At 47.6% G+C, this 13,606-nt stretch overlaps 2 protein-coding genes across 2 annotated transcripts; both read right to left on the bottom strand.

The window, feature by feature from the left end:
* Nucleotides 1–351: 351 nt before the first annotated feature.
* Nucleotides 352–1,313, bottom strand: LOC120522015 (protein FAM187B-like). Its single transcript, XM_039743241.1, has one exon. It carries the CDS (start codon nucleotides 1,311–1,313, stop codon nucleotides 477–479), a length of 837 nt encoding a protein of 278 aa, XP_039599175.1. The 3' UTR covers nucleotides 352–476.
* A 2,305-nt stretch (nucleotides 1,314–3,618) lies between these two features.
* LOC120522013 (lipolysis-stimulated lipoprotein receptor-like) lies at nucleotides 3,619–12,409 on the bottom strand (the record flags this gene model as incomplete). Its single annotated transcript, XM_039743240.1, has 5 exons — nucleotides 3,619–5,069; nucleotides 7,140–7,548; nucleotides 7,694–8,000; nucleotides 8,833–8,961; nucleotides 12,331–12,409. Coding segments are annotated over 5 exons (960 nt in total), but the record flags the coding sequence as incomplete, so codon positions are not given.
* Nucleotides 12,410–13,606: the final 1,197 nt, after the last annotated feature.

Below are 13,606 nucleotides of genomic sequence, written 5' to 3'. Positions count from 1 at the left end.
CGTTGAAGATGACCACGATAATCAGGATGATGTGCTTAAAGAAGGGGAAAGTCTGGTCGGCGTGCTTCCGCCTCCCCCTCCAGAGCTTCACGAGGAAGATGCCCGTCTCGGTGCGATTGGCATAACAGCGGTAGGTGCCCGCGTCCGATGGGAAGGCGTGACTGATCCGGTAGATGGCGCCCCCCGTCACACGGTCGAGGGAGTGCGTCCCGTTTAAAGTCAGCAGCTGCAGGAGCGTCAGGGTTGTGTCGCCTCTCTTCCAGTAAACGGGGCTGTGGAAACAACAACGAGATTAGAGACCAGTAAACATCAGGGCTAGATGGTCACAGTGCAGGCAGAAAAACACACGCGCCTTTGATTAATAGATCGTCACCCAGGCGCCATTACTGTGATTAAGGTGCTCTGTGCTTGAATTCAACAAATGAAAACTGAGACATCAGAGAAAGAAGAGAGCAGGACGTGCCAGTCTCACCCCCTTACTTGTACACCGAAGCTTTCGGGCACCTGAGCTCAACGGGCTCCCTCAGCTGTGCCAGGAAGGTGTCCTTCAGCAGGATGGGGATCTCCTTGTCGATGCCCGTGGCCGGCACCCCTCTGCACGTCTCCATGCAGGTTTCTGTCCTGAGTTCGGGGCCCAGGCTCAGGGCTGGCACGCTGTGGGCACCCAGCTTGACCCTCATGAGACCACACGGCAGGGGCTCTCCTGGCACATCGCTGCCGCTCAGCAGGCGGGCGTAACAAAAGCCAAGTCTTCTCCTCTCCCCTTCAGCGTCACAGCGGTCACACGCTTGCCAGCCGCTCCAGTGAGTGTACATTTCAAGCTCCCTCCCGTCATCCAGAGCCACCATCTCAAGCGGCCTGGTGTTCTGATCCAGGGCTGCGTGGGACACATGGAGCTGAAGGGCATCCTGGAAGTCCGTCTCAAAATAGGCAAGGAGTCTGTCGCCATCTTTGCACAAAAAGATTCCCGTATCGTAAGTCTGGGGATCCTTTAACTTGAGGTCCCCCTCAATAAGCTCAGCTTTGCCAGCCAGTTGAGACAAGCCTGGGTGCTGGAGGGTCTTGATGGGTCCGCTGCTATTGATGAAGGGGACAAAGCTGCTGTTCTCCACACTCAAATTTAAGAAATGCCAGGAGATGTTGGGGGAGTGCAGGGCACTTGGGCAGTCCAGGAACACAGGGTTGTGAGAGGCTAATGCAAGCTGGCATGGCCGTCCCTCCTGGCAGGACCAGGCTGAATCTCCCTGACCACTGAGAGAGGGTGATGTTAAAAGCAGGATGGCGGCTGCCAGGGTCACAGACACAAGGGACATGTTGGCTCTGTCCTCACGTCAACCTCTACCAGGCTCTGGGTGCCCGTGACTCGGGTTACATCACAGAGGAAGATCTCAAAGTGTCCCTGAAAGGGGGCACTGCCACTCCACACAGTTGTCAGGGAGACAGGACTGGCAGTGTGGTCTGTACCAACCGTGGGCATGGAGGGGTCACCAGCTTATCTGATCAGCTCACTCGACCGTGCAGTCAGACCACAGTAGGGCCTTCCATGACAGGGGGTCTACAGCTCAGTCCCAGGGGGCCATAGTGGCTGCAGCTTTTTATTTTTAAATGAGTCACCAATGACGGCGGCTAACGGGAGAGACTTTCAGTTTTAGTGGATGTGCTTTCTAAGATTTAGAGGCCTGCTCTTCGTCACTTTTTGACTCCTCTTTGTCCTCAGAGTCCCTTAAGTGCCATTTAGCCAACTCAGAGCAGGACTGAGCCACCGTAGCACAAAGAGCCAACCGAGCTAAAGGCTGTGCCAGGCAGGGATGCCAAGAGGTCACCCCAGTCTGAGGAGATGGTGGTCTTCTTCATGGACCCCTCTGTATTCGGCCTTGCTTCAATCCTGACCAGTCTCACTCTCTCTCTGCTCTGCCACCACCTTCACCATATTGTGCCAGCTCTTTGTCAGACCTGGTACTTGCAGTTCTGCGCAGAGTGGTGTTCACTTTTCATCTCATCAGACCAGAGAAGCGTTTCCCTCTCCGGGTCCTTTAAATGCCCCCGACTGCTGCCATTGAGACGTTCAATCCCATATTCCCCTAACCCTAACCCCCTGATGGACGGAGGGCTGCTCAGTTTGTCCTGATGGCCGACCCTAGGACCCCCTAACCCCGGTGGCTCCAAACTCCTTCCATTTCACAATTCTTGAGGCCACCCAGAGCTGTTAGAGATGGCTGGTCGAGGCCTCACTGCAGTTTGACTGTGGACGACTGTAATGTGCCAGCCTGCCTGCTCGACTGGGCCATCCCGACTGTTTGTAGCAGCAGCAGACCATCAAACCCGAGAGGCGAGATGATCGGACCTTTGAATTTTCCTATTTTGAACTCTTAATGATTTTCCCGTACAGCAGACCTTCACCCAACACGTCTGATCTTCTTCGCCATTTTGAGGTGTCTAGATGGTGGTGAGCCACACAAGCGTTCAACAGTCACACGCCGAGTGGCAGCGATGAAAAGGCTTCCTTGGCTACGTTATGTAAATGAGCCTGACCGACCGACAGACAGAAGGTGAAGCGGTGGGCTTTGACGCACCGAGCAGGAGCACATGGCAGGCCCCACCGTGTGGTGGGCATTCAGCGCCGTTCTTTACTTTCCTTACCACACGCCTTGTGAATTGCGGACCTCCCATACTCCTCCTAAACGACGTCCAATCCATCCCCTTGGCCACAGGTGGACTCCCAGGAGAGATCAAGCAGACGGGACGGGCCGGGCCTGATCACAATCTGGAGGGTGCAAAGAAAGCCTTGGATGGAGCAGAGATTTCAGTTTATAACGTCATACACGTGCAAACCTTGTGAAGCTGTTGTCATGGTCGTCACTCTGGGTTATTGATTGATGGGCAGAAATGTCAAGTGTACCCGCCATTTCAAATGACATCTACAACCCAAAGCAAGTTACGGGGTCTCGGCTTCCTCAAGCCACTGTGCACACCTCGATTGAAGGTCCAAGTGTGGAGCGGCAGTGTGGCTTGGGGGTCAAGACGGTGTCACCTGCTTGGGTGCTGCTGCCAGGACATTGGAGGATCGTCCCCGTTATTGTGGAGTAGGCGATGTTGTAGCTGTAAGTTTAATCGCTCATCATCATCATCATCGTCGTCAGTTGGGTCCATCACTGTAGTCAATATAATCGATTCCCGTTCAGTTGAGTTCAGGTCTCCATAGTGGGCGTTAGGCTTGGCCTTACCACAGGATGAGTAGCACTTGTGCAGCTCAAAGCCAAAGCAGACCACCGCTAAACGGCCATTCCACGACGGGGATATCTGTCTTATTTTGCTTCACTTTCCTTCACAGCACCACAGTAATCCATCTGAAGGGAGAAACAAACGTGAAGAAGAAATCTGCCGGGTTGTCCTCCAATTGGGCCTTTTGAACTGTCCCGTGTGGTAAGAGTTTTCATTTTATAAAGATGCATTTCTGTGTTCAGCGCCACCTGCTGGACACACCACAGCACAGCACAGCGCAGTCTTATCAAACAGTCAAGACCCAGAAATGAAATGTCAGCCTAGCCTTCCTTCCTTCGGCTCACCAACCATTAATGAAAAAGTGAACACCCAAAGAAAGACAAACTCACAGATCAGTTGAAGCTTCCTAAAAAAGTTTAATTCAAATTGAAAAAAAGGAAACACACGTCATTCATAGCAAGGGATCGAGTGTGAAGGGAGGCAGGCGCCGCGCGTGTGCTTTACAAACCTCTGAAATGAAATGAAGACGCCAAAGCTCCTCATCATCATTCAAGTGACAAAGCAGGCGAGGACGGTGGAGTCACAGGGTCTACTAAGGAGGGTCTCCAACACCGACACAGCAAGAACAGGGCGCCTCTCAAGATTTACACAAAATTATTTACAGTCGTAATTAAAAGAAAAGGAGATAAAAGATTCATACACTGCCTCCATTCTCTTGATGAAATATTCACATACAAAAACTAAAAAACGACTACGCAAACTTTAAATATGAAAGGCTCTCCTCCCACAGCTCAGATTCAATTTTTTTTCACGTTTTTTTCTGTACACAATTGAACATTAAATTTATTTTACAAACATATCCACAAAATCATTCGTAAAGGCCAAGCGGGCTCACATATTTACACCAGCGTCACGGGGACAATCGTCATTGGCAGAGTCACGTCGGCACACAAATAAAGAGTTAAAAATGGGGTCAAACATTAGGGTTCTACACGTCTCTCTCTTTTTATCACTCGTCTGTTCAAGGCAGGATGTCCTAAAAAATAATCTCATTTGGTTTTCTACACAACTCGTTTTTAAGGTATGATTAAAGATGGCAGGCATCATACAAAAGGTTTTTACCATCGAGCGGAACCTCAAAACGTACAAAGACACGTTGACTGACGTATGGCGGCCCTCAGGCCTGATTGGACGAGTCGTTAGAACAGGACGGCTCTTCTAAACGAGCCTAACTGGGGAATTTGACGTCCAGACGCGTTCTGCAAAAAGTGTAAAACATTACAGGAATTTCACGTGGACTGCATCCACACCTGCGTATCTAAAATAAAGTACGTAAGAGGAAAGGGCCGTGTACTCATCGTACAAAAAAGGAACGTAAACGCGAGGCAGAGCGTCAACTCGCGGCTAATTTACAAAGAAGAGAATCGTCTTATGTACAATGAAATGTCCTGAAACTGTTCTGACGATTACGATGATCATCGGCCTCTTATGATTCCGGCTGCACAATATCACTGCTTTTAATGGAAAGTTAGTTTATATAAAATAAAAAAAAAACCCAAAACCACGAGGGAGGACATGTTGTGGAATCGACGCCTCACAGCGACAGGCTGGTCTCCTCAGAGTTGGAGCAGACGTTTCAGTGTAGTCTCCATTGCACTTCCAGAACCCTGGGTGTATTTCAGGCCTCATTGTATTACAGTCTGCACATCTAGCAGACCACTTAAGAGTTGGGCAGGACGATGGTCACCAGTCCTAAACATGCAGCAGTCCAAAACCATTGTTATCCTTGAATGGGGCGACAGGAAAACAAATCACACGACGAGACTCTCCCTGCTGACCGCTCCGTTCTGAAAAACAAAAGAAGACGTTTCAGAGTAACATTATATCACTATTTGACTTGAAATAAAAAATAAGTTCAATGTAATAGTAGTTACTCAATACTTAGTAATACAAAACTGGACACAAAACCCTTTAACAGTTACATTTTTCCCCACAGAGAAGTAGCACAGGTGACTTAGGCCAAGTGAACAGCAGGGAGGCTCGTCTGTCTGATGTCTCGCGTTTGTCATCCCGGCTCAGACTGCAGCTCAGAGGCCGAGTCGAATGTCTGTGTCGAGCCTGCAGTGTAACCTTCTTCAAAAACGTGGACCCTACGCAGATCCACATGACTCTGACTGGCCAGTTTGATAAATGTATTTCAGAAAATACTTTTGTTATTTCCGTTCATCTTCTACTATTGTGAATATGGAACAGACTGAGGAAAATCCTCGTCAAAGAAAAATCTGATATATTTTATATACACATACACTTGTCTATGGCACCTCATCACAAACACTACAAAGACAATCAGAAGGCAGACAATTCGTGGTGTGAAATGTCAGCCAACATCGGTTTGGAAGTCAGTGAACGTATGAAAAATGTGAGGGAGAAATACGTTCACATTCGAGTGGGGATCCTGGAGGGCAAAAACTGTGACATGCAAGAAAAGTGAAGTCATCCATTAAAATGCCAACAAGCAGTCAGCCGTGAGCCTGCGACAAAGTAGCATGAACTGCTTTTGATGGCACACCTGGCGTCGGCTCAACACACCTGGAAGAAACTTGTACATCAATTGGGTATCGAAGTACAGCGAGTTGACGATACTTTGAAAATCCAAATCCATTCTGAAAAGATCTAAGCGTGTCACATAACCCATCATTCCACGTTACTGGACATGCTCAAGGTGACAAGATCAGCAATGGCAGTGGTCAAGTGTGACAGGCATGTATGTAGTGTGTGCCGCTGGCCTAAAGGGCTAGAGAACCTCAAGTGGAATCAGCAGAGTCGAGCGGGTTTAATATTAGCCTTCCACTGCAACACGTACTATACAGCACAGCAGTTGTGTCCTGGTGTCCCTAGCGCTTCACCCTCGGTATTCAGATGGCATATTAAAAGGCGTAAAACACGCCACCACCTTCGATACTGTCGTACTCTGACTCGAGTATCTCAGAACCATAGGTGAGGACAGGGACCGGTGAAGCGAGAGTTTTGATTACAGACTCAGGCACTGGTGGAACACCCACTGAACGCTTGTTGCGCTCGTATTCACTTCTTCCATCAGTCATGAACAAGACCCCGAGATACCTGAAACTCAAAAAAGAAATCGAACCGCGAATCAATATCTAATTTCTCACGAATTTTCTCTTTTTCTATAGAGCAGTTTTTGACTGACAAAATCTTCCCGACCTCCCTGTGAATTTTACGTGTTCTCGAAAATCAAAAGTGACCTGAAGGGAACTCATTTTTCTTCAATGGATGAAGTGAAGACAGAAACGACAAGCCAGTTGAAAAGCCTCAAGCGAGACGACTTCCAGCTCTGTTTCAATCAATGGAAGATCCGTCGGGAGCGGTGTGGCGATCACAAGGGGGACTACAGAGAAGGTGACGACGTTTAGAAGGCTGCAATTCAGCAATACTTTATTTTTTTTTTTTACCAATTTTATTATTTTTGTGTCTCATCCCGTTGAGATTAAAGCAAATCTCAGTGTGATCATTTTGTGGTTTGAATATCACGATAGTATCGTATCGTATCGTGGTGTCCCTTAAAGTTCTCAGCCATAGCGTTTAGATGTTGTAAATGGCAAGACACTAAAAACACCTAAGTAAATAAAACGCAGCATTGTCATCTCGATATTGTATCATGGTTGTCCCTGTTCATACCTCTAGCATTTAGACGGCTAAAGGGCCCCCTGGACCCTCGTGTTAAATTTCATTCAGCCCCCCTTGTCCAAGGCTGAAGCGGAGCCCAGACACCATGAGGTGGCCGTCCGTCACACTGCTGATCACCAAGGAGGATACTCGCCGTTTACTGCCAACGCCTACATTTTAGATGTTTAAAAACTTCTTTACTAAGAAAGACGTTACATAAAAATGCCCACCTTGCGCAAGTTTGTCTTAACTCCACGACTCTTTGAGGAAGGAATGGAGTCCACATCAGAGTATGCTGGCGGGGGAGGCGGAGGAAAGCTTTCATTGTCCGAGTCTCTGTAGCGGTCGCCACCCCGACGGTTCCCTCCGGATCGGTAAGTGTTGTCGCTGGCATTATCCAAGTTCTCGCGGCTTCCAGAGCGCTCTTGCTTCTTCCTCAGGACGTCTTGTAGAAAAGTGTCATCATAACCGCCACGTCTGGCTGGAGAATCGCGCTGCCTTTCCAGATCTCTCAGGTCATCCCGACTACGGCTGCGTTTCTCGTAATAGTCACCATTGCCTCGACGATAGCTCTCCGGAGAGTAATCGTGTCGTCTGCGGTCATCATCATAATCTCGTCCGCGCCATTCGTTATCAGAGCTGAGGGAGCAAAACAAGTAGAATATTCAGTAAGCAGATCAATAATGAAGAAGATCCAACATGCAGAAAAGGTTTAGAAGGTCTGAACAGTTCCTCAAATGTCTGATCATTTCAACAAATGCTAAAGGGATGTGAGGCAGTTTACCCGCGTCTTCTGTGGCCTTCCCTCGAAGGCCCACCCCGATAATTGCGATCAAGATCATCCAGGTCATCCATGGAGTGAGCCCGTCCTCGACTAGGTGGATAACCTTTGTCCCTCCCACCACGACCACTTGCATCATCTCGGAGACGGGGGTCCACGTGACGAGACGCGCTACTGAAAACGCTCATGTCATCTTCCACGTCCGTGATGGGTGGCATTGCTTGGTTTCGTACTCGGCCCATTCCATTCCGCAGGTTTCCTCTTGGATCAGGGTTCTCATGAAGCGAGCTAACTTCACTCATTCCAGCCACTAGGAAATAAGAATCAAAATCATTAAGAAAATGTAACTGACAGAGACAAAGTAATGCTCATCCGCACAGTCACAGGCAGGCTTTGGGTTTCAACCCAGTTGTGTCCCTGTGAACATTTCATTGGGATTTTGGAAACATCCATCTGATCATCTCAGACAACATGTACACCGACTTATAAGCATGTGGAGTTTGGGCACCTACCCCTCAGGCCCCAGCATTTGACGGGACATTTATAGAGCAGGAGTCAATGAAAAGAACCACCTGTGCCCCCGGGCTGGTCAGTACAGTGGGTGGGTGGGTGGCACAGCCTGCACTCATCACAATGTGGTGTGCACTTTGTACTGTAGCTATGCGCACTGTAAAACCAGCGTAAGGCTGCCAAGGCATTACAGTTCGTTGGACAGCATGTCAGATTAACGACCACTATGGCTGAATCTCAAGGTCTCGGTGGAATTGCATGGGGTGGCTGGTTACAAAACTCCTCACGACTGCTCGAAGTAATGCAGTTTGCCTTGTTTTGGTAGGCAGTCAACGTCAAGCACACTGAAATAAGAAATGGAGCAGTGCGTGAAAGTGAAGTGTGAATCACTGAGCAGGTATCTGCGCTGGCTCTCCTCCACTTCCAAAACGCTCGCCTTCCTTCTTTCACTGGAGTTCTTCATGGCTTCTGGGGAGGGGACTGTATGCATGGTACTTCTGGCTGAACACTCATTGGCTGTTAACTCCCACCCCCTACTACCATGTGACGAAACTTCGGGAAAGAAAAAAGACGAGAAAGAACGCTAAATTACCTACTAGCACATGTGATAGTCGACGGCAGACGCCACTTACATTTTTCATATTTCCCACTTGCATCACCAGGACGCGTCGGGTCGAAATTAGCTAGTTCCTTCTCCATGTAGTAAAGGACCCTCATTGAATCGTCGGCTTGGTTTGCCTGAATTCGGTAACCGCTACGCACTGAAAAGTCAAAAAAAGACATTTTACTTCGAGTCAACACAAGTCCGACAACTCTGACCATCCCGAAGTCAGCCTCTGGACGAGCTCACCTGTCCCCTCCGATTCAACTCACGTTACACTTGCCTTCCTGTTTCCACACTACTGAACCTTCCATCATCATACCTCCCTGTTCAGTATTTTCCCTAAAACCAACCAAGGCACACGGTGGGACCGTCAGACAAGTCAACGCTTCCTATTCCTTCCAGGGTTCTCTGTGGTCGGAGCCCAACTTGTGTTTCCTTTCACAGTTTCGTACCCCTTAAGTAACTCAGAACCTTGCTGTCTGTTCGTTTTAATCCACCGCTGCTCACAGGATTATTTTGATCGTCCAAGTGTACTCACGTCTGATCCTGGAGGTCCGCAGTGGCTGCTGGTTTTTGCTTTAACCAAACTTTTAAATTACTTAAATTGGCATTCATTTACTATTAAAGCTTAATGTTAGTTAACTCATTTGTTGCAATTCAGAACACTTAACGGCCTATTTTAGTTTTAAAAAGGAATATTTGGGTTTTAATTGTTGTCCGTTTTCTTAACCAACCATCAGTTAATAATGAAGTGCAAATGACAAAGAACCCAGCAGCTCTCCAGACAACGTGCTTCCATTTAAATGCAACATCTCTCTATTATAATCATAAAATCCTGCGACGAGACGTGACTTTTTGGAAGGAAGTCCCACGAGATGGAGACTTTTACCATGAGATTCTTTCAAGTCGCACCCTAGTTACGACCATCTTCAAACAGGACCACGGTCATCAGATGCATTCTGGCACTTAACCTTGACAGACACCAATCCATTAAAGGGCTTATTAATGAATGAACACACACACACACACACTTACGAGGAATCAGCCATTCATCTAAATACGGCAGCGAGAAATGATGAAGTCAAGCGAATTAACGTGAAAACTCAATCGGTTAGACAGCACGTCGATTAGATGCGTATCAGTAGACTCTGCTGAAACAGTTGGTGGTGATGGTGCAGAAGATGAAAACATCAACTTTCAATATCACGAAGAACATCTACAACTGTTAACACCGTCTGGTCTTCAACCGGCCGAATTACTGTTGGCAGAAGGACGTATCGTAACGTTATTACGTAATTTATGTGTTGGGCTATGCAATGGAACAAGATTAGTTGTATTGAAAATTGGGCAAACAAATCTGACATGTAAAATTCGAATAGGCGGCCAGAAAGGTCATGTAGTCCATCTAACATGAGACGCCAAAGGAGATCCTGATATGCCATTCGTAATAAAACATTCGTTTCCTGTTAAAATAGCTTTTGCTAAATCACAGGGACAAACATTCGGTGTATTTATTAGAGAGAAAGAAACGATATTCACTCCCGGGCAGTTATATGTTGTGTTGTCACGATGTAAATCCAAAGATGGAATCAAAATTCAATGTGATCGTGAAGAAAAATTCATTCCAAATATTGTTTTAACTGAAGCTTCAAAGCACGGGTGTCAAACTCCAGTCCTGGTGGGCCGCAGTGACTGCAGGTTTTCTTTCTAACCATCTTCTTCATCAGGGACCAGTTTTTTGCAGCCAATTGACTTCTTTTTCTTTAGTTTTAACGGACTTGACTCAGACCCCTTGTCTCTTTTTCCTTACTTAGCAGCCAAACAATAATGAGACACAAAACACATGACCAGCTCACCTGTGCCCACCACACAGTATCTGACAATAAAGAAAGCTGAAGGTCTCAGTAAGGCTCATCTCTGAGGTCACCCAAACATCTTGACGGTGTTCTTAGAAAAAGCAGAAAAATCAACAGTTCTGGAAATGTCTGCTGTGGCAGAATGAGAGCAGCAACAAGCCATGGAATTAAAGAACGAGGTTTAATATCAGCAAGGATCGACTTCTTATTGAGAGACTGGTTGGAGTTTGAAATCCCAGTTTAGCTGGTCAGCTCGTTTCACATCTCATTTCTGTTTGGCTGCCATTTAATGAAGAAACAAATCGATTCAGAAGGCTGAATCCTTAAAAACAGGACTATAAAAATGAAGGGAAAAGGAGATAATTAGCAGTGAAAACTGGGCACTGATTAGGAAAAAGGGCGAGAATGAAAACCTGCAGCCACTGCGGCCCACCAGGCCCAGAGTTCGCCACCCCTGTTTTAAAGTAAAAGTCAAAATGATGCACATGAACTAACAATCTCTTTCAATTGTACATCCGTTTAACCAAACCCTGGGGTTGGCAAGTGAAGCCCCCTAGTTTTGAAATAAATGAGAGAGAAGCGGACCACCAAGATGAACAAATTTGTTCCGGACCTCAAAACTTCTGGATAAGAAGATTAAAAACCGACAATGTGATAAAGGTTTGTCTTGGAGGAAGGAAAGCACCAAAGAATTAGATACCAAGTTTGATTGATTGATTATGTGCTAGGCCAGGCTTCCAAGTGGATGGGATGAAAACCTGCCGCCACTGCGGACCTCCAGGACCCCTGCTCTATTCACTACTGAAGCCTTGGTTTCATTTCTGTTCTCACGATTTCTGCTTTTCTTTGATTTGTAACACTAACCGTGCATTTCCAACTATCGGTGCCGCTACACTCACTGCAATGCACCCAATTCACTACCCCACATGTGCAGTGGTCGCCTCGTCGCAGCTTTACATTCTACTTTAACAGTCAAGAAAACCAGAAAAGCTCAGCGAACACATGAAGAACCAAACCGAGTCTAAATGAGGACTGTGTGCAGCAACAGTCATCGTCGTCATCTTCTTCTTCTTCTTTCGGCTGCTCCCGTTACGGGTTACCACAGCGGATCATCTTCATCCACAACTGTGTGCAGCAACAGTAAAAGCACAAAAAGCCTGAAGTACAAAATCACAAGTCAAGCAGCGCAGGTTAGTCTACGGCAGACATGACAGTGTGATGGCCTTCAGCTTAGAACGCGGGGCGGACGGACGCACACACACACACACACACACACACACACACACAGGGCGCTATGCGTTAAACGTGCCCGTCTACACTCTGCGTCATGTCCTGGGCCATACGCTCTGTGATCCACACCACCTCCGTGAGCGCTTTATCTCCCAGTTTGGATCCATTAAGCACAACCACCTAAAAGACGACAACAGCCAAGCGTCGTTCTTTCCAGACCCGCACCCTCTGCCTTCATTCACTTTCACATTTATAAATGTAACATCTGCTAACTAGCGCTACACCACCAGGGTCATGTGTGGCCCACCATCTGTTGGAGTTCAGCACCTTCAATGCTAACTCACAAGGTCAAAGACACCAACAAATGGATGTCACGTGACTGTCAAGACGGGGGGGTAGCTACAAGTTTTGGGACCACTGCCTTAAGGAGACACACTTACCTGAGTTAGCATCCTGATCATGAAGAAGCGGCACTTGGGAGCTATGGCCCACTACAAAAACAGAAAGGCAAACCTCTGTGAGTTAAAAGACTGAACACAGGACAGGCTGTCTTAGCAGCACACAACTTGCCCAAGAGGCTGCTCTGCACAATGGCGTGGATGTCATTCAGCAGGCACCAAACTTGGCCTCACTTCCCTAAATGAATACCTTTGCCTTCTCGGATTTCATAAACTGGTTTTTCCAGTCTGAAGTGCAACTCCACACAAACCTTAGTGTACAACTCGGAGATTTCCCAACAATCACCACAAGCAGTTGGAAGGCTGCTCTTCCATGTTGATGCTGGCACACCACCCGCTCGGTTGATCGCTCGCTCATGGGTGTCCTTTGGCCATCTCTTGTACTCTTCCTGTCCTTTTCTTCTTCTGTTGGCCCCACCTTCTCAGGTCACTTTGTTCCAATTCTACACATTAGTAATCCTTCACCCATCTCCCTGATGCTCAGAGAATCCCACTCAGCCCCCCTCTGTCCTTTCCTACTTTGCTTCAGGTTTCATCTTCTTCAGCCACAGCTTCTCCATAAATCCCTTGACAAAGTGTTCACAAATCAAGACAAGGCAGGGCCCCGATCATCTGCCCTGTATATCACCCAACGAGCCGTCACCAGTCTCCACTGCGGACATTTCGCACTCTGCTCTGCTCTGCTCGCTCCGTTCAACACCACTCTGACTCTGGTCTGATAAGAGCCCACTTCCTTTATGCCACACACGACTGGGAGTTCCTGCTTTAAGGCCTACGTCTGCGACGTTCACACCTCGTCTGTGATGATGGCTTTCACTTCCATTTCTGTGCACTTTTAGGTATTTCATTTTTCCAAGTTCTCCCATTGATTGCTTTCCTTAAACAGAGGAAGCCTGCTCATCCAGGCAGGCCAGAGCCACTGCAGAAGAACTCCTAGATGTCCCAGTAGTGCAAGGTGATCCCTTCCTACCCTTAACATGCCCTAAATGTAGCTGTTGATCTCTGGATAATCTCCAACGTGGCCTCAAGTGGCTCCTCTTACTCCTCCACAGGATCAAAGCCTTTGAAGTAAAGAAGCAAATGGCCGAGTCTGACAAGAACAGAAAGGTGGGACGAATCTCCAGTCTTCTTTGTGGCCATCCAGAGAAGAGTCCCAGAGAGTAGAGGGCACAAGACTGATGCCAGGCCCGGACTGGAGGCATCTCCATTTCAAGACACACGTCTGCTCAAAGTGCCCAACCAACACACCAGTATGTCT

The sequence above is a fragment of the Polypterus senegalus genome, unplaced genomic scaffold (assembly GCF_016835505.1).
Source record: "Polypterus senegalus isolate Bchr_013 unplaced genomic scaffold, ASM1683550v1 scaffold_2848, whole genome shotgun sequence".
NCBI lineage: Eukaryota > Metazoa > Chordata > Cladistia > Polypteriformes > Polypteridae > Polypterus > Polypterus senegalus.
This window is presented reverse-complemented; position numbering and strand designations above follow the sequence as displayed.